At 40.4% G+C, this 16147-nt stretch overlaps 1 protein-coding gene across 1 annotated transcript; it reads right to left on the minus strand.

The window, feature by feature from the left end:
* Window positions 1–3651: 3651 nt before the first annotated feature.
* paqr4a (progestin and adipoQ receptor family member IVa) lies at window positions 3652–14299 on the minus strand. The gene is made up of 3 exons (XM_010874139.3): window positions 12890–14299; window positions 9563–9781; window positions 3652–8136 (listed from the first exon to the last, which is right to left on the minus strand). Exons 1-3 carry the CDS (start codon window positions 13161–13163, stop codon window positions 7703–7705), a joined length of 927 nt encoding a protein of 308 aa, XP_010872441.2. The 5' UTR covers window positions 13164–14299; the 3' UTR covers window positions 3652–7702.
* Window positions 14300–16147: the final 1848 nt, after the last annotated feature.

Genomic DNA, 16147 nt, shown 5'->3' on the forward strand with positions numbered 1-16147 from the left:
TGAAAATCCCAAATTCAGTATCTCAGAAAATTTGAATATTACTTAAGACCAATACAAAAAAAAGATTTTTAGAAATGTTGGCCAACTAAAAATTATGAACATGAAAAGTATGAGCATGTACAGCACTCATTACTTAGTTGGGGCTCCTTTTGCCTGAATTACTGCAGCAATGCAGCGTGACATGGAGTCAATCAGTCTGTGGCACTGCTCAGGTGTTATGAGAGCCCAGGTTGCTCTGATAGTGGCCTTCAGCTCTTCTGCATTGTTGGGTCTGGCGTATCACTTCTTCCTATTCACAATACCCCATAGATTTTCTACAGGGTTAAGGTCAGGCGAGTTTTTTGGCCAATTAAGAACAGGGATACCATGGTCCTCAAACCAGGTACTGGTTAGCTTTGGCACTGTGTGCAGGTGCCAAGTCCTGTTGGAAAATGAAATCTGCATCTCCATAAAGTTGGTCAGCAGCAGGAAGCATGAAGTGCTCTAAAACTTCCTGGAAGATGGCTGCGTTGACTTTGGACCTCAGAAAACAAAGTGGACCAACACCAGCAGATGACTGTGGAAACTTTACACTGGACTTCAAGCAACATGGATTCTGTGCCAATCCTCTCTTCCTCCAGACTCTTGGACCTTGATTTCCAAAGGAAATGCTAAATTTACTTTAATCAGACAACATAACTCAGCAGCAGACCAGTCTTTTTTGTCTTTAGCCCAGACGAGATGCTTCTGACGCTGTGTCTTGTTCAAGAAACCCATGTCTTGCATACATCTGTGCGTGGTGGTTCTTGAAGCACTGACTCCAGCTGCAGTCCACTCTTTGTGAATCTCCCCCACATTTTTGAATGGGTTTTGTTTCACAATCCTCTCCAGGGTGCGGTTATCCCTATTGGGTGTACACTTTTTTCTACCACATCTTTTCCTTCCCTTCGCCTCTCTATTAATGCGCTTGGACACAGAGCTCTGTGAACAGCCAGCCTCTTTAGCAATGACCTTTTGTGTCTTGCCCTCCTTGTGCAAGGTGTCAATGGTCGTCTATTGGACAGCTGTCAAGTCAGCAGTCTTCCCCATGATTGTGTTGCCTACAGAACTAGTCTGAGAGACCATTTAAAGGCCTTTGCAGGTGTTTTGGGTTAATAAGCTGATTAGAGTGTGGCACCAGGTGTCTACAAAATTGAACCTTTTCACAAAATTCAAATTTTCTGAGATACTGAATTTGGGTTTTTCATTAGTTGTCAGTTATAATCACCAAAATTAAAAGAAATTAACACTTGAAATATATCAGTCTGTGTGGAATGAATGTATACATTATACAAGTTTAACTTTTTTTCCCAGTTCAGTAACATGTTTTTAGAAGACTACATGATTTGCGATACCACCACCACTACCACCTCACACAGCCATGATTTAGATGCAATAAGCATGTCAACATTTGACTGAAAGACCAACATTTCAGTAAGGTCAACATTTTTGATCAGGCATCTAACATTTAAATGAATTATTCATAAGCCACAGCTACGGGAACACATATCCGATATTACAGGAACTCATATCCGATATTACGGGAACTCATATCAGATATTACGAGAGCTCATATCCGATATTATGAGAGCTCATATCCGATATTACGGGAGCTCATATCCGATATTACGGGGGCTCTTATCCGATATTACGGGAGATAATGTCCGATATTACGGGAGCTCATATCCGATATTACGGGAGCTCATATCCGATATTACGGGAGCTCATATCCTATCTGTGTCAGGATGGGGCAACAGTAGTTACACAAAGCGGGAAGGACAAGGGCAGCAGAAGAATGATCCAAGCCGACACACCAGGCAAATCTACTTAGGGATCAGTGGAAGTGATGATGAAAAAAGATGAGTGAGGGCATGGTCTGGAATGCAACATGGTCCAAATCATTTGTCATTATTTTCTGTAAGTTATTTTTGTCGGACAGGTTGGCCTTCTCTCTTGCTCTAAAGATTAATTGTGGCAGGTTGGAAGCCTGAATGCTCGATCATGGTTGTTGGCCCGATGAGCTCCCCTCCTAGCACATAGGTTCCAGCAAATACTTCCTGTGTAAGCAAGTGTGTGAGTGTGATAAGAGACGTGTCTCAACAGTACGTAAAGGTTGAGTAAAAAAAAGAAGAAGCTGAGCGGCTTGGCAAGATGTGCTTCACAGGACACATTTATCTCTATGTCTCCTGAACCTGCTAGAAGGATGAGACAAGGCAATTGTGAATTAGACATCATGAAATTGGGAAGAAAAACAGGCTGTTTTCACTCCTTTTCACCTCACTTGTCAATTGTACCCAACTACATAACAGCTGCAAATAGACTATTGATTTGGCTTATTACTGAATAATAATGCACCAAATCAAGGTTAGGTACACTACTGCCCACATGTTCTCACAAAAAAACACAATGAAGAAAAATGATCTGCACAGACTTACAACTTCATTGATTTCAGTATAACTGAACGCTTCAATTGCGGCTTATGTTTAGGCCTATGTTGCCAAATCTTTAATGCAGTTATCTCCGTTTTAATTTGAAACATTGTTTAGACTTTCACTTGTTTGTAACAAATGCAAATGCGTTGTCAAATGCTGGAAATAAAGTGACAGAGAATGTAAACAAAGTATCTAATAACGCACTTTAGGTCTGCAATGCTCTTACTGGTCTGGATTACATACAATAATGGATTGATCAGGAAAAACACCTCAGCAGTTAAAATACTGTACAATGTAATATGGTTCAAACAAGGACGCAAATGAGGGAAAAGACAAAATGGAAGGCCATAGGCTGGTTTAAAAAATATAGACTTCAGTTTATTGCACAATCGTGGCTGGAGACTAATGAGTGGGAGGGCCTGTCTGTATATTCCAACACACTACAGATGGACACGTGGACAGACTAGACACTGGGAGATGGCAATACATGAACCGAGGTGTTGGTGAGAACACATGCTGGTCAGTGAGGCACAGAAGGGTGTCACTTGCACCCATACATGGAGCAGGACAGACAGAACAAAACATTTAAAGACATATGACAAAGTGTGAGATCTTAAAAACTGCTAATAAACACAAAACATACAGGGTCCATAGGATACACTGGTTTGTGCAACCCTGAACATGCAGAGTTGGGTCAGTCTCAGGATGTAATTAAGGGTAAGTAGTATGTGAGTAGTATGTGAGTAGGGGCCTGCCAGTTAATCACAGTCTCCTGTTGCCGGATAAAGAATGGTTGGCGGGAAGCCAACAACCAATGGACTGACAATAATAAGTTATGCCCACCAGATGGGGACAAATGAACAGCCTTTCATTTCATTAAGACAAACCAACACAGACCCAAGACAAGGACTAACAGAGAAACAGACAGACCCTCCAGAAAGCTCCCTTCATCCAAAAAGACTCATTATCTGTATACAAGTTAGATAGTATCATAATTTGTACCAATCTTCCACAGAATAATATTAATATTAAGTATCATTGTTATCATATAACAATATTTTAGACAGTAAGTCCTTTATAAATAATAATGAACAGGCTAGCCGGCACCTGTGTATATATATATATATATATATATATATATATATATATATATATATATATATATATATATATATGTATATATTAAAAGAAAGTGGTATACCAATCATGTTCCATTTCTTAATGTTTTCATACATCATGTAATTGTTATAATCATAGAACAGTAGAACATACAGACAAGCACAATGACAGTTGGCTGATCTGGTTCCACCTAAAATGGTTTTCAGCTCATTTTCCCTTTTTATCCAGTTTCCACAGTACTAGTTTTTAAAATCTCTTTCACATTCTTTTATCAGAGACCACCCAAACAATCAGTTCTGGGGTCATTCTCACAAAACAGAATTTTTTTGTTTTAGGTAGGTTTTTCCAAAGTACAGTTTTATAAAATAACAAGGGAATTCAAATTAGGACACATTTCATAAATGACAAATTGGGGGAAAAAATTAATGATAATAACAAAAACGATCGCCAGACAGCTACACCAAAACCATTAAGCATCAGTTGTTTCCATCAGCCGTTAAGGAATGCCTCCTTCTAGATAAATGACAGCTGATATACCACTCAAGACACATCATCTCCAACAGCAGTGTCCATGATTCACAAACGGGCGAGGTTCAATTCCCAATAACTGAAGCTTGCGCTTATGTGTCTACATGTTGATTTGGGTGGATTTCAGGTGTAGAAGGGGGAATGTCTCATTGAGACAACACTGACGGCGAGACAATGCGATGCGTGTAGTGTATCTGTGCCGGTAGACCTCAGAATGATAACAGATTTTTGCAGCATACATGTTAAAACTAGTTTTGTGAGAATTACCCACTTATACTAGGTCTACTAGTATTACTGTGCCCTAGACCTTAAGAGCACTATAATCACCGTATTCAGGAGTCCTTCGCCATGGCACCTGTGGTTTGTGGCTCTAAAAGCCATCTTTCACAGAGGAACCCCTGACCTCCATGTAACAGCTACGGCTATGGCACCCTGAGAAGTGGAGGACCCAGGATGGTTGCGTGGTGGCATTATGTAGAGAGCCAGCTGGCCCCTTTTGTTCTTTGTGACAGTTGAGAAACATACCAGTTGAAGAAACATTCACTTCAGACAGAGTGAATGTGTTTGTATCTGATAATGCATAGATATCCAGTTGTAATCGGCGATATTCACATGCCCCCCCCCATATCTCCCGGCTTTTCTGGCCATTAAAAAAAGCGTTCCCAAACCCTGATCTCCCCAAAACCACCGGGTCACCCTTCTCTCAAACAGCACTGAAAATACTCAGTTGGATCCATGTTCACGTACATTTAGTAAATAGTTAAACAAAGAGATGTGGTCGATATTAAATACACAGTAGTACCCGCCCTCAGTCGATTTCCCATTTCACTAGAGCATTTACTGATACATATTTAATTCCTGGTCCATATTATCTTTCCCTTACATTATGTATAAAAAAAACCTCAGCGTTAGATATGGTTTGCACTGTATGTATATATAATCTACATACATACATGTATTTACATTATTTATATGGACTTTAAATAAGTTTAATTATTGTTATTCACTTTGATCCAAAGCCCTTTTGAAATAAAGAAATAAACAGTGCAGTTTATTTGATATGGTTGTATTGCCTCTGTTCTAGTCCCTCACATTCCTATACTAGTATATACTGTAGAATGTTCCCCTCTAATCACATACGAGCCACTGCCTTGACAGCATGTGAAGCTCTTAGCTGGAGTGACTGACAAATAATGTGTCATATGTTACAATGCACAAGCATTTAGCTAATACTATGTTAAAGTCCTTTTGTGAGACAATTCATTTTTGTTTGAGACCTACAAACATGCATTAATAATCAATTTCATTCAATGCACCTTAATACAATTTCAGCTCATGGCAATACAAGGGGCCAGAGTAATAATGGAGTCACCACGAGGGGTGATTTTTGAGGGGGCTGGTAAACTGGGTATACCACTAACAAAGGTCAGGTTGAGGTCTGTGTAGGAGTGGCTGGGAAATTCTCCCTCGCCTTTGACTCAATGTGAGCAAAGTATGTGCTACAACAGAGGCCCATAAAACTTCATTTGGCAATTTGTGAGCGAAGTGGCATTTCGAGTGAGTGTTTGCACCAGGCTACAATTGTTAAACAGAAACATGGATTAACCTTTAACCAACATTACCTAGTTCCCCCATGGACTAGTCAAAAGCAAAGCAGACTTAAAAAGAAAAACATTCGGTGTAAACCTTCCAAATACATCAATACAATACCATAAAGTACTCCAAAAGTAAACATTGTACTATTCCTCAGAGCATGAACTAAAATGAATCCAGTGGCCACAAATGACAGTTTTCCTTTGAAGATGTATAACCAGTTAATGTTTGCTACGGGTTATTCTTGTTCCAAAAGTGGTGGTAGGATCAGGGGTTCATTTGTGCAGGCTTGCTGTTGCTTTATAAAATAACACTGTATTTGAAAGGTCAGCTTTTTACTGCTGCACCTTGAAGGGAAGTGCAGAGAGTCAAGCTGGGCTGTGTTAAGTAGTACTAAACGTCCAGCTTTGGCGCTCCAAATTATCATCTCAACTCCAACAGTCATGCAGTTAAATGAACTAGCCTAATCGTCAGCTGTTTCCACTCTTTCAGGGGCGAGACAGGAGCCAACCCCACTAGGCTATAGAAGCTGAGATAAACATTATAACAGTGCATTCCAAATGTTAAATCTATCTCAGAAAGTGTCGATCCAACACTAAACATATTCAACATTTGGAGTCTGTTTGGCGGCAGAACTACCCGCCTGCACGGACATTAGAAAAGAGACGTATACAGAGTTTTACACACCTCAACTGTCAGCGTAGTTTAGGACATAATGCGTTTTCACTGAACGAGTGTGCGCTTTGATTTACTCACCATATGAAATGTGCAAAACATTATTATAATTACAATCAACAAGAATAAAACACATTAAAAAAAAAAAATAGTTATTAACAGAGTCTAATTGACGATTCTAGTTAATTTAAATAAATTATGAATAAATAAATAAAATGTACTGTCTCAACAGATTAAAATCAACCAGTAATAAATAGTACTGTAAGTGAACAAGAGCTAAAATAAACCTGTGCATAAACTGACATGATACCCTATTCAAAATGGCTGTGTTTTCACTGGCACAATAAACCTTTGTTCAGTCTAGGATTTACAGTAGCCCATGTGGACTGCAGGGCAGTAACAGGTTGGTACCAAATAAAAACAGCACTAACAAGCCAAGGAATGAACCCCTTCCCCCATACCCAGTTACTCCCGATATAACCACAGAGACAGAGAGACTCGAGACAAACAAAAGGAGGGAAGAGAAAATGACAAAAATGGACGAACTGAAGAGAGGGAGAATAGCCTCATACACTGTGTAGTTCCATAGGACTGTTTGACAGGTCTGGGAGAGCTGTGTGCATTACCTGTGAATTATGGGCATGTATGTGACACAGTGTGTGTGTCGCTGAGTGTGTGGGTTCCAGAGTTGATATGCTATGCTGCATAGGTTGCAATAGAATGACATCAGAAAAATACTTCAGAAAGAGTTTTTCTGCTCAGTGCATATGATATCATTTCTTTAAATACGTGGTCAATCTTGAGGATAACTCAAGTGTCACCGACAAATCGACTACCAACAAGAGCCATAGGTTGAAATAGTTACTGACAGTCAAAAGTAAATCAACCAAGTCAGCTATTGCTCAAGTGTAAATTCACGTGCACCTGATCATGTTTTTAATAAAGACATTTGTGTGCACCTCAAATCTCCCTTTGTGTGTAACCTTCCCAGCTCCGCTATCGTGTTTGCGTTCTGAGTTTGCGTATGAATGGCAATTCGCGATGGCCCGTGAGCCAACATCCAACCCGTGTGTGTCGTCTAACCCAAATAGCCATGCGTGTGTAATGGAAAGGTGGACACACACATGAACATCCTTGCTAGGCGCAGATATGGACATGCATAGTGTGTGCACGTGCCAGAGCCTACACAGTTCCTATTAAGAAAAACCCTTCATCTCGCTTCCCATGCACCCCTTCAAAAACACTGCACATCCCATGTTCCATTCGCAACCCTCGCCTCCCTCCCCAGAGGTCCTAAACCCGGGTTACCCGCTGGTCCTCCTCCAGACAGGTCGGGCTCAGTCCGGGGGACAGTGGTGGCTGTTGATCCAGAGCAGGTCGTCCAGCACGCCCCAGTGCAGGTAGAGGATGGAGCCCACCACCAGCACGTGCATGATCTGGTGGCTGTTGCACCAGTAGTCAAAGAGGCCCGGGCGGAAGCGCTCCGGGATGCGCGAGATGTTGATGATCCCGCCCAGCACGGCCAGCGCGTCCATGGTGAGGAAGTGTTGCAGCGACGTGGGGCTGCCGCCTCCCACGCCCACCCAGCGCAGCAGGAAGAAGGAGAAGCGGAACAGGGCCTGCCAGGCGAAGGAGCGCAGGCGGCGCACGCTGCTCCGCGCCGTGATGGCTGAGTAGATGGCGTAGCTGGAAAGCAGGATGTAGACGAGCAGAGCCACGGTGCGGGTGAACGGGTAACACAGTAGCGTGCTGTAGACGATGGGCACGGCTCCTGGGGCAAGCACGCAAAGAGTCAGAGACAGTCCACCGTTAAAACACACCCAGGTAATTACACTGCTGTGAAACTAGGTGGGATTGGCCCGGTTACCTTGAATGGTTTGAGACCTACTGTTTTAAGGTAAATGAATGCTAATTATAGAAATAACACAAATGTATATAGGTCATAGTTGATACATGTTTAAGAATTTTAAGGTGGTTTGGTCTCTCTAGCTTGAAGGTGTAAAAGGTCTTGTCTCCATTGAAATGCATAGGGAGATCATTTAAATATTGGTCATACTTAGAAAGTCAAATAATTATAAAACCATCATCAAACATCTCTAGCAACCAGAGTTTGGGGTATCTGGACATTTCATGGGGTGTATCACAGAGCATTTAGGTCTTACAAACGCAACACCAATGACCTGACAAATCACTCTGCTACAGTAGAAAACCTTCTAGTAGAGACTTGAGCAATCTGTTTGCATACATGGCTTTGCTCGGGCTACTCCCTAAATAAACAAAACTAAGAATGACTTCCCAGTCCTACAGCCACCGATCTTATTCAGTGCTCTGCCTCAATATCCCAAGGGCTAGGGCAAACATGGGGAAATAATCTACAGTGATGAAAGTAGGCAACTTTGTTTTGCATTTACCAGGTTTGTCTACCCCCTTAAATATGAATGCAATGATGATGAAAAAAGAACATTCAATCAGTTTCTTGACTGCCAAATAAGCGGTGCTTGCATGCGTTTGATACAGTGTTCATTGCCCTGTGGTCCAGAGAGAAGGAACCAGCAGCAGCAGAGTGAGCCTTCCAGGATCCATCCAAAAACTCCTTTCAAAATGTTCAGCTCCATTATCTTCTCTAAATACATTTTATTTGGTTTCTGTAATTTAAGGATGAATAACAAGCAATTATTCTGGGATTGCTTTGTAATATGTTGTTTATAGGTACAAAAAAGTTGAATTACCATAATATCACAGTCAGCTATGAAATTTCAAGTGGTTTTGGACTGATAATGGCCACAACAAGTGGGCCCATTACACCATGAAAGTGGAGCATTTACAAACAGTGAGAAACATCCAGGAATGAATATTTTAGATCCAAGTTTAAAACATTTTATATGATCTTTTTTTTGAGTGGCAATGGGAATATGTCGCAGCTATGTTAATAAATGGGAACTACTAATGGAGCCTTTCCCTTGTGAAACACTGAACCCTCTTACTTTGACTCCATCATTACTATACACCCTATGCATTATTGCTAATCGCATACTCAAGATAATTAGAATAAATGTGAATGGAAAAAGGATTACACAATAAGCCAGAGTTCACAGAAAACTAAAAGGTGGCAAGAGAAAGAGAGGAGAGAGATGAAGATGGTGGGGGTTGTAAGAAGGAACGGCAGAGTGGTACATAGTTGCTACCCCCCCACTTACCCAGCGTGTTTATCATGCAGATGCCGCACATGTCGAGGGTGAGGAGGGTGTGGTAAACAGGCTCTCCTCCTTCGTGGTTCATGAAGAGGTGGTAGAGCACAGAGCCCAGCTGTGGGGCCAGGCAGGCCAGGAAGTGGACCACGCCTAGCCATGTGACACTGATCTGGGACCAGGGAAAGTTGAGTGGGATGAGGAACAGGAAGCAGAGCAGAGGGATTCCTGTTGGGAGGAGGTGACAGAGTTAAGAAGGGCTCATTCACAATGAAGTCACTTACACTACAAGAATGTTGGTTTTCAAATATTGTTATGTACCAATACAATTGCTAAAACGGTCAGATGATTGCTGCAACGGACATTGCTTTTTTTCCACATAACACGCTTATCTGTAAGAAAGTGGTAAATAAGGGCTGTTTGAAAAGAGGGTCATGAACATTGCCATAGATTTTGTATAGGTACAATAGCAAAATCTTTACTCTCATTATGGGTACTTGTTTTGCATTAACAGCAATTGTTGCTGCACTGAACCAGATTTTGAGATGTGCTGAAATTTGTTTAATTTATGCCTCATTTCCATGGGTGCCAAACACCAGTGTAACCCCCCCCCCCCCCCACACACACACACACACACACAAAAAAGGCAGAAAATGGCAGAACAAGGGAGTCCTCTGCATCCTGGGACAACTGGTAGACATCCATGCCATGTCCACACCTGATTCGTCTGGTCCAAGACATGAACCTAAAGAAGGCAGCACAGGCTGATACAGTAGCAAAGGCATGGAGGCAAAGTTCCCCATTGCATTGCTCAGTGCCTTCATGTCCTTATCAATGAGAATAATGTTTCTAAGAGTTTTCCCAGTTCTTAATTTTTTTCTACTTGTACATTCTTTAGGACTTGGCAAGGTTGGATTTGCATCAAAGTATGCACATGGCACACTTGGGTTCAAATCCATTTTGTTCTTTTTAGAGTGCATACCATACATTTGTATGAAAGATTACTCATTAGATTTTACGTTAACATACAATTTGAGCAAATGGGTCATTTCGGCCCAATTAAAAATAGTAATTAGTGACATTCTGAAAATCTCTTATTTCATTAACATATACAGTACATACTGATTCTTCAGGAGTAGGCCTAGGGAACGTTATGCGACACATTTGTGGTGAAAACATATTGCTCTATTTCAAACAGATCCATACAAATCCTGAGCACACTTCAATAACATCTCCGGCCAGGCTTTGAGGTCTGTACACCGCAATAAGAAAGCAGTCACACAACTATAATATATTCTTTAAGAATTAAGTTATACATTTTTTATACAGTACCAGTTAAAAGTTTAGACACACCTACTCATTCAAGGGTATTTCTTAATTTTTTTGTATTTTTCACATTGTAAAATAATATAGAAGTCATGAACATTATGAAATAACACTGATATATGAATCATGCAGGGAAAAAAGTGTTAGACAGATCAAAACACATTTCATATTGTAGATTCCTCAAAGCAGCCACCATTTGCCTTGATGACAGCTTGGCACAACTTGCATTCTCTCAACCAGCTTCATGAGGTAGTCACCTGGAATTTAAATGTAATTAACAGGTGTGCCTAGTTAAAAGTTAATATGTGAAATGTATTTCCTTCTTAATGTGTTTGGGACAATCAGTTGTGTTGTAACAAGGTAGGGTTGGTACACAGAAGACCATCATCATGTCTGTACTGTAGTAGTCCATATTATGGCAAGAACAGTTGAAATAAACAAAGTGAAACAACAGCCCATCATTCCTTCAGGACATGAAGGTCAGTCAATCCTGAAAATGTCAAGAACTTAGAAAGTTTCTCCAAGTGTAGTCACAAAAACCCATCAAGCTCTATGATGAAACTGGCTCTCATGAGGACAGCTACAGGAATGGAACTCCCAGAGTTACCTCTGCTGCAGAGGATAACTTAATTAGAGTTACCAGCCTCAGAAATCAACAATGAACTGCATCTCAGATTGCAGCCCAAATAAATGCTTCAAAGAGTTCAAGTAACAGACACACTTCAAAATCAACTGTTCAGATGAGGCAGTGTGAGTCAGACCTTCATTGTCCAACCGCTGCAAAGAAACCACTGAAGGACAACAATAAGAACAGACTTGCTTGGGACAAGAAACATGAGCAATGGACTTTAGACAGTATCACAATGGAGAATTAAATAACATCTTGCAGAATGAATGTCACATTGGCCAACTATCCAGGTGGCCTAAACTGCGTAGTCTCTGGCTGCCATTTCTGTGTGTGTATTTAATTAAGGGATTAAATACTTCCCAAACCGCTAACACAATCTTTTGGTCTTCTATATATAACGAGAAATGACCACCACTGGCATACCGCAAATTTGATGTAGCACACAAATGAAAAATGTATCACGGACAAACAACTTCATCGTTCACATTTTTTGGAATCTAAAATCGTAGCAATGATTTTACGTTTTTGGAAAATAATTTGATTCATCGTGCAGCCCTGACGCTAAGACAAGTATTCTACACCCGCAGATGAAATTGAGCAACATGCCACGTTACTTCTTACTGGGAATATATATATTTTTTTTAAGAAACTAAACACAGCATACTAAAATAGTTTATATATAAACAGCTTAAAATAATCTTGGAAGGTAGATTATTTTAATTTTCCACGGTGCTGAACCAAAATATTACTGATATATCAATACTGTCCAGCTCCACCCTCAAAGAGGTGTGAAGTGTGATCACTAGGCTACTCTAAACAAGGTGTATATATCGATTCAAAAGTATAAAATAGCCCGGTGCTATTTAATCTTCGTCAATTACACATACTTTTGTGTAGTCTATTTTTCTGCACGAACATTTTTGCAAGTAAATTTTTTTCTCTGAATGTATTTCTTAAGGCATAATTAAGGTATGTTCTCCCATGCAATCAAAAACCATGAAGACGTTTTTTTAGACAGCGGTGCTTTTGTTCTCGACCCAATGTACTGAAAGTATAGCGTACGCGTAACTGGTCCAATTAATGTCCATTGCGAATAATTATAACATACCTGGAGTACCTCACAGATGCCCACGTGCTACCAAAACCTTAAATTGAGCAAATAATGTTTGTCATTAGTAAAACTGTTATTTCTGCTGTTGCATTTTATTATGAAACAACTTGATTTGCCAGCGGCAAGCTACCTGATAAAATGAGTACACTGCTAGGGGCAGCAGCCCTATTGCAAATGAAGATCTGTGTTGCGGGCAAACCTTAATATATTCATCATTCTAGTGTGAGCCAACGTTAGCCAGTAATCTTCATCCTAAAAAAAGAACACTCACCATGGGTGTATATGTTTCCCAATTCGTTGTGCAGGTAAAAAAGGCTTCTGATACAGTCTTGGACTGACGATATTGGTCGGTATCCAGTCAGGACGTACTTGTTAAATTGAAGATGAGGAGGTGAATTTGCCCAGTCTAATAGCCTGGGTCCGTTTAAAAATGCCATAGCAACCAAAATAGTTAAAACGACGCCTCCAAAAAAGTAAAATAATGACTGTACACCTATATACACATATAACAGAATTATTGCGAATAAAAATTTATTAGACACCATTGATAAAATCTGGGGGGTTAGCTAGCTATATTGTGCTGCTAGCTACAAAGCTAGCTAGTCCCATACTAGCTAGCGACACAATCAGTTCTTTCTGTTCAGCACCACTACCCGGTGACAGCGCTTCTACCCCGCTGTTTGCTTTTAAAAACCGTTACTTGTGTCAACCACAGGGGTTGACAAAGACAAGGCCACCCACATACATGGTGTAAGCCCGTGGTACACATTACATATGCATAACACTCATCATTTCTAGGACTCGGAGGTTAGTTATTAACAAATCATTCATGGTAGCTAACGTTAACTACAGTAGTAGTTACTCAATACAGCTAGCTAGCTAGCGTACATTCCACGACACAAAGCTTTAGCCATAGTTAGCTATCTCCGCACTGGTTTACAGTCCAGTGGCTAGCTAGCGTGAGCTGGTTCACAAGTCCAGTGGCTAGCTAGCGTTAGCTTACTTCCATCCGTCACCTTGATACTGCTGACTAAAGATGAATGGGTTTAGCGGTCAGATGTTCAATGCAAGACTAAGGTTAACAGATCATAACAAACAAGCAACAAAACGCTTGCACACAGGTTTCTACCGTATTTATAAAAATATCCATATTATGGTTGCTTAGGTAGCTATAGTCACCGACCAAGAACTGCAGATATCTGTGGAGCCAGGCAGTGCGATGGAACGTAGCGTACTGCTTCTGCGATTTGTATCGGGGGATTTCAAACAAATACAGATGTGCCTCCGACACCCTAACAAACAAATGTCCGTAGCCAAATCTCCTCTCGTATTCGTCGTTTCATTTACAGATTCCGCGCAAACCTGATAAATGTGGCACGTTCGTTTACCGGCCTCGAGTCCTTCAGCATCGGATGATGCCCAGTGACGCTCTAATCCAACGTGGGTACAGAGTTGTACTGAAGAGAATAGACAGTTGAGTGAGCGCGGGGACTGGAGCGCGGGGACTGACAAGGGACAACACTTCCTTTCGGAATCCTTTAGGTGGGTATTATGTGGAACAATAAAATGTAGGTAAGTATTTCTTTATCAAAAAAAGTGATTCGGACAATAAACCCACATCTCCAACGTCAATTTTCAATTACTTCCACATGACTGGCTTGGCAGTCTACTTGAGTCAAGTTCCTTGAGTGGGTAAAGCATTGAGGTTGGCTGTAGTGTCAACAAGGGTGGGGTAGCCGGTGTCATGTCAATCAACCATTCATGAGTCCTCACAGTTCGCTCTACGTTCACCAATAGGAAAGCCTATAACATGAACACGCCATTACTAAACCAATTAGAGTGCAGAATTGTGTTCATGGGTGTGTTTATAAGTATCATTATGATGGGCAAGCATAACAGAGAAAAGCGCATCTGAGATGCTGCATCTTCGGTTATATACACATATTTCATTATTTAACAAAAAGTTGTTCACGTTTAATTTTCTTTATCCAACAAGAAAAGTAATATCAACAGCAAAATATGCCAACCCTCATTGTATGATAGTGAACTATTCCATGTAAAATACCCAAATTCTGTTGAAGTGCTTTAAAAAACCAACAGGTAGGGAAAAATATGTGCACGGTGCACACGATGAGGAGTTAGTATGAAGATAGACAGAAATTGCTTAACCATTAGAAATCCTCGATAACGCCGAAAAAGCCATGACGCTATTACCCAGTGGCGGTTCTAGGTTGTATGACTCCCTGGACAAACCCCCGTTCAGCGCCCCATCCCTCCCCATATAAATTTAAATATAGACCAAAATAAGACCAATACATATCATAAAGAAGTAACAAATACAAATAGAAACAAATTGTAATATATGTAAAATACTAATAAAAGAAAGAATTACACTATTACCCTATTGTTAACATATAACACATAAATAAAACAAAAATGCACAAAGCCTAGATGGCTCCTCATCCTGGACAGTGCCAGAGGGTGCTCTGAAATCTTTCAGAAGTGCCCCTGAATTTGCATTGAAATACAGTATGGGAGTCTGACAAACTAAATATATTTGTTGCACAATTATTATTGTGCACAATCTATCAAACTTTCAGAATAGGAACCATATGAACCATACAACTTCCTTGGCTAATTCTAAGAATGACAAAACTTACAAAAATATCAGCATAACATAGACATATTTTATGATAGCCTACAGCATTAGAAATTCCTCTTACTGAGCACAGGACCTACTCATTACCGTCACAGAAAACCTTTGTGATGTCACCTAAATGAAAGTTAACCAAGTCAATAATGTGTTAGTTAGTTAGTTAGGTTATAATCGTTTTGCTGCAAGCTACACACATTGTCATGATAAAACTAAAAATGTAATGTTATGTAAGCTAATTGGACAAGAAACAGAGTATGGAATGGAATATGGCCCTATGTGTAATAGCGTAGCAAGCAACATAGGCTAACAAACATTAGTGTTATACTAGCCTATTTCATTACATGCATAACATTATACTCATGACAAGATGACATGGCTGCACACCTTTATCGTTTGCGAGTTTCTCCTTTCCTATTTTTTCCAAAACTGGGCACCTGATAGGCTTAAACCTTTTCTTATCCATTTATGTTGATTTAGCACTCGAGCCTCAATGCATTACCCATCCCCCAGCACTGTCAACCAAGAGTCACAAACCAGAAAAAAATGCAGCAATATGTCTGTGAAACTATGTATTTACAGTATTATGAATGAATTGTTGTTCATTTGGTAGCATTTTGTAGTGTGACTGATTTTACTAATTGCATTAGTACAAAGTACAAAGTTAGAGGTACGCTATTTGATCGATTCCCCTGCTCCTCTAGCTCAGGTTTCCAGTGGGGAGACATTCCCATCTCTTACTTCTGAGTGGGAGACCTTCCCAGGTAGTAATCTGCCTAGCTCACAAACTAGAATCATGGCACCTACAAAGTCAAATGACCCACAGTCCCACACAGTGACATGATATCAGCGGTTGTCAAGTTGTGTATGTTATAA

This window comes from Esox lucius, chromosome 11, assembly GCF_011004845.1.
Source record: "Esox lucius isolate fEsoLuc1 chromosome 11, fEsoLuc1.pri, whole genome shotgun sequence".
Classification (NCBI taxonomy): Eukaryota; Metazoa; Chordata; class Actinopteri; order Esociformes; family Esocidae; genus Esox; species Esox lucius.

Bases quoted from the DNA above. Each gene is read 5' to 3' on its own strand.
- paqr4a (XM_010874139.3), bottom strand. From the start codon at position 13,163: ATGGTGTCTAATAAATTTTTATTCGCAATAATTCTGTTATATGTGTAT. The intron at 9,782-12,889 runs GTGAGTGTTCTT...TCCTCCCAACAG, and splicing joins GGGAAACATATACACCCATG to GAATCCCTCTGCTCTGCTTC. The intron at 8,137-9,562 runs GTAAGTGGGGGG...TGCTTGCCCCAG, and splicing joins CTGCATGATAAACACGCTGG to GAGCCGTGCCCATCGTCTAC.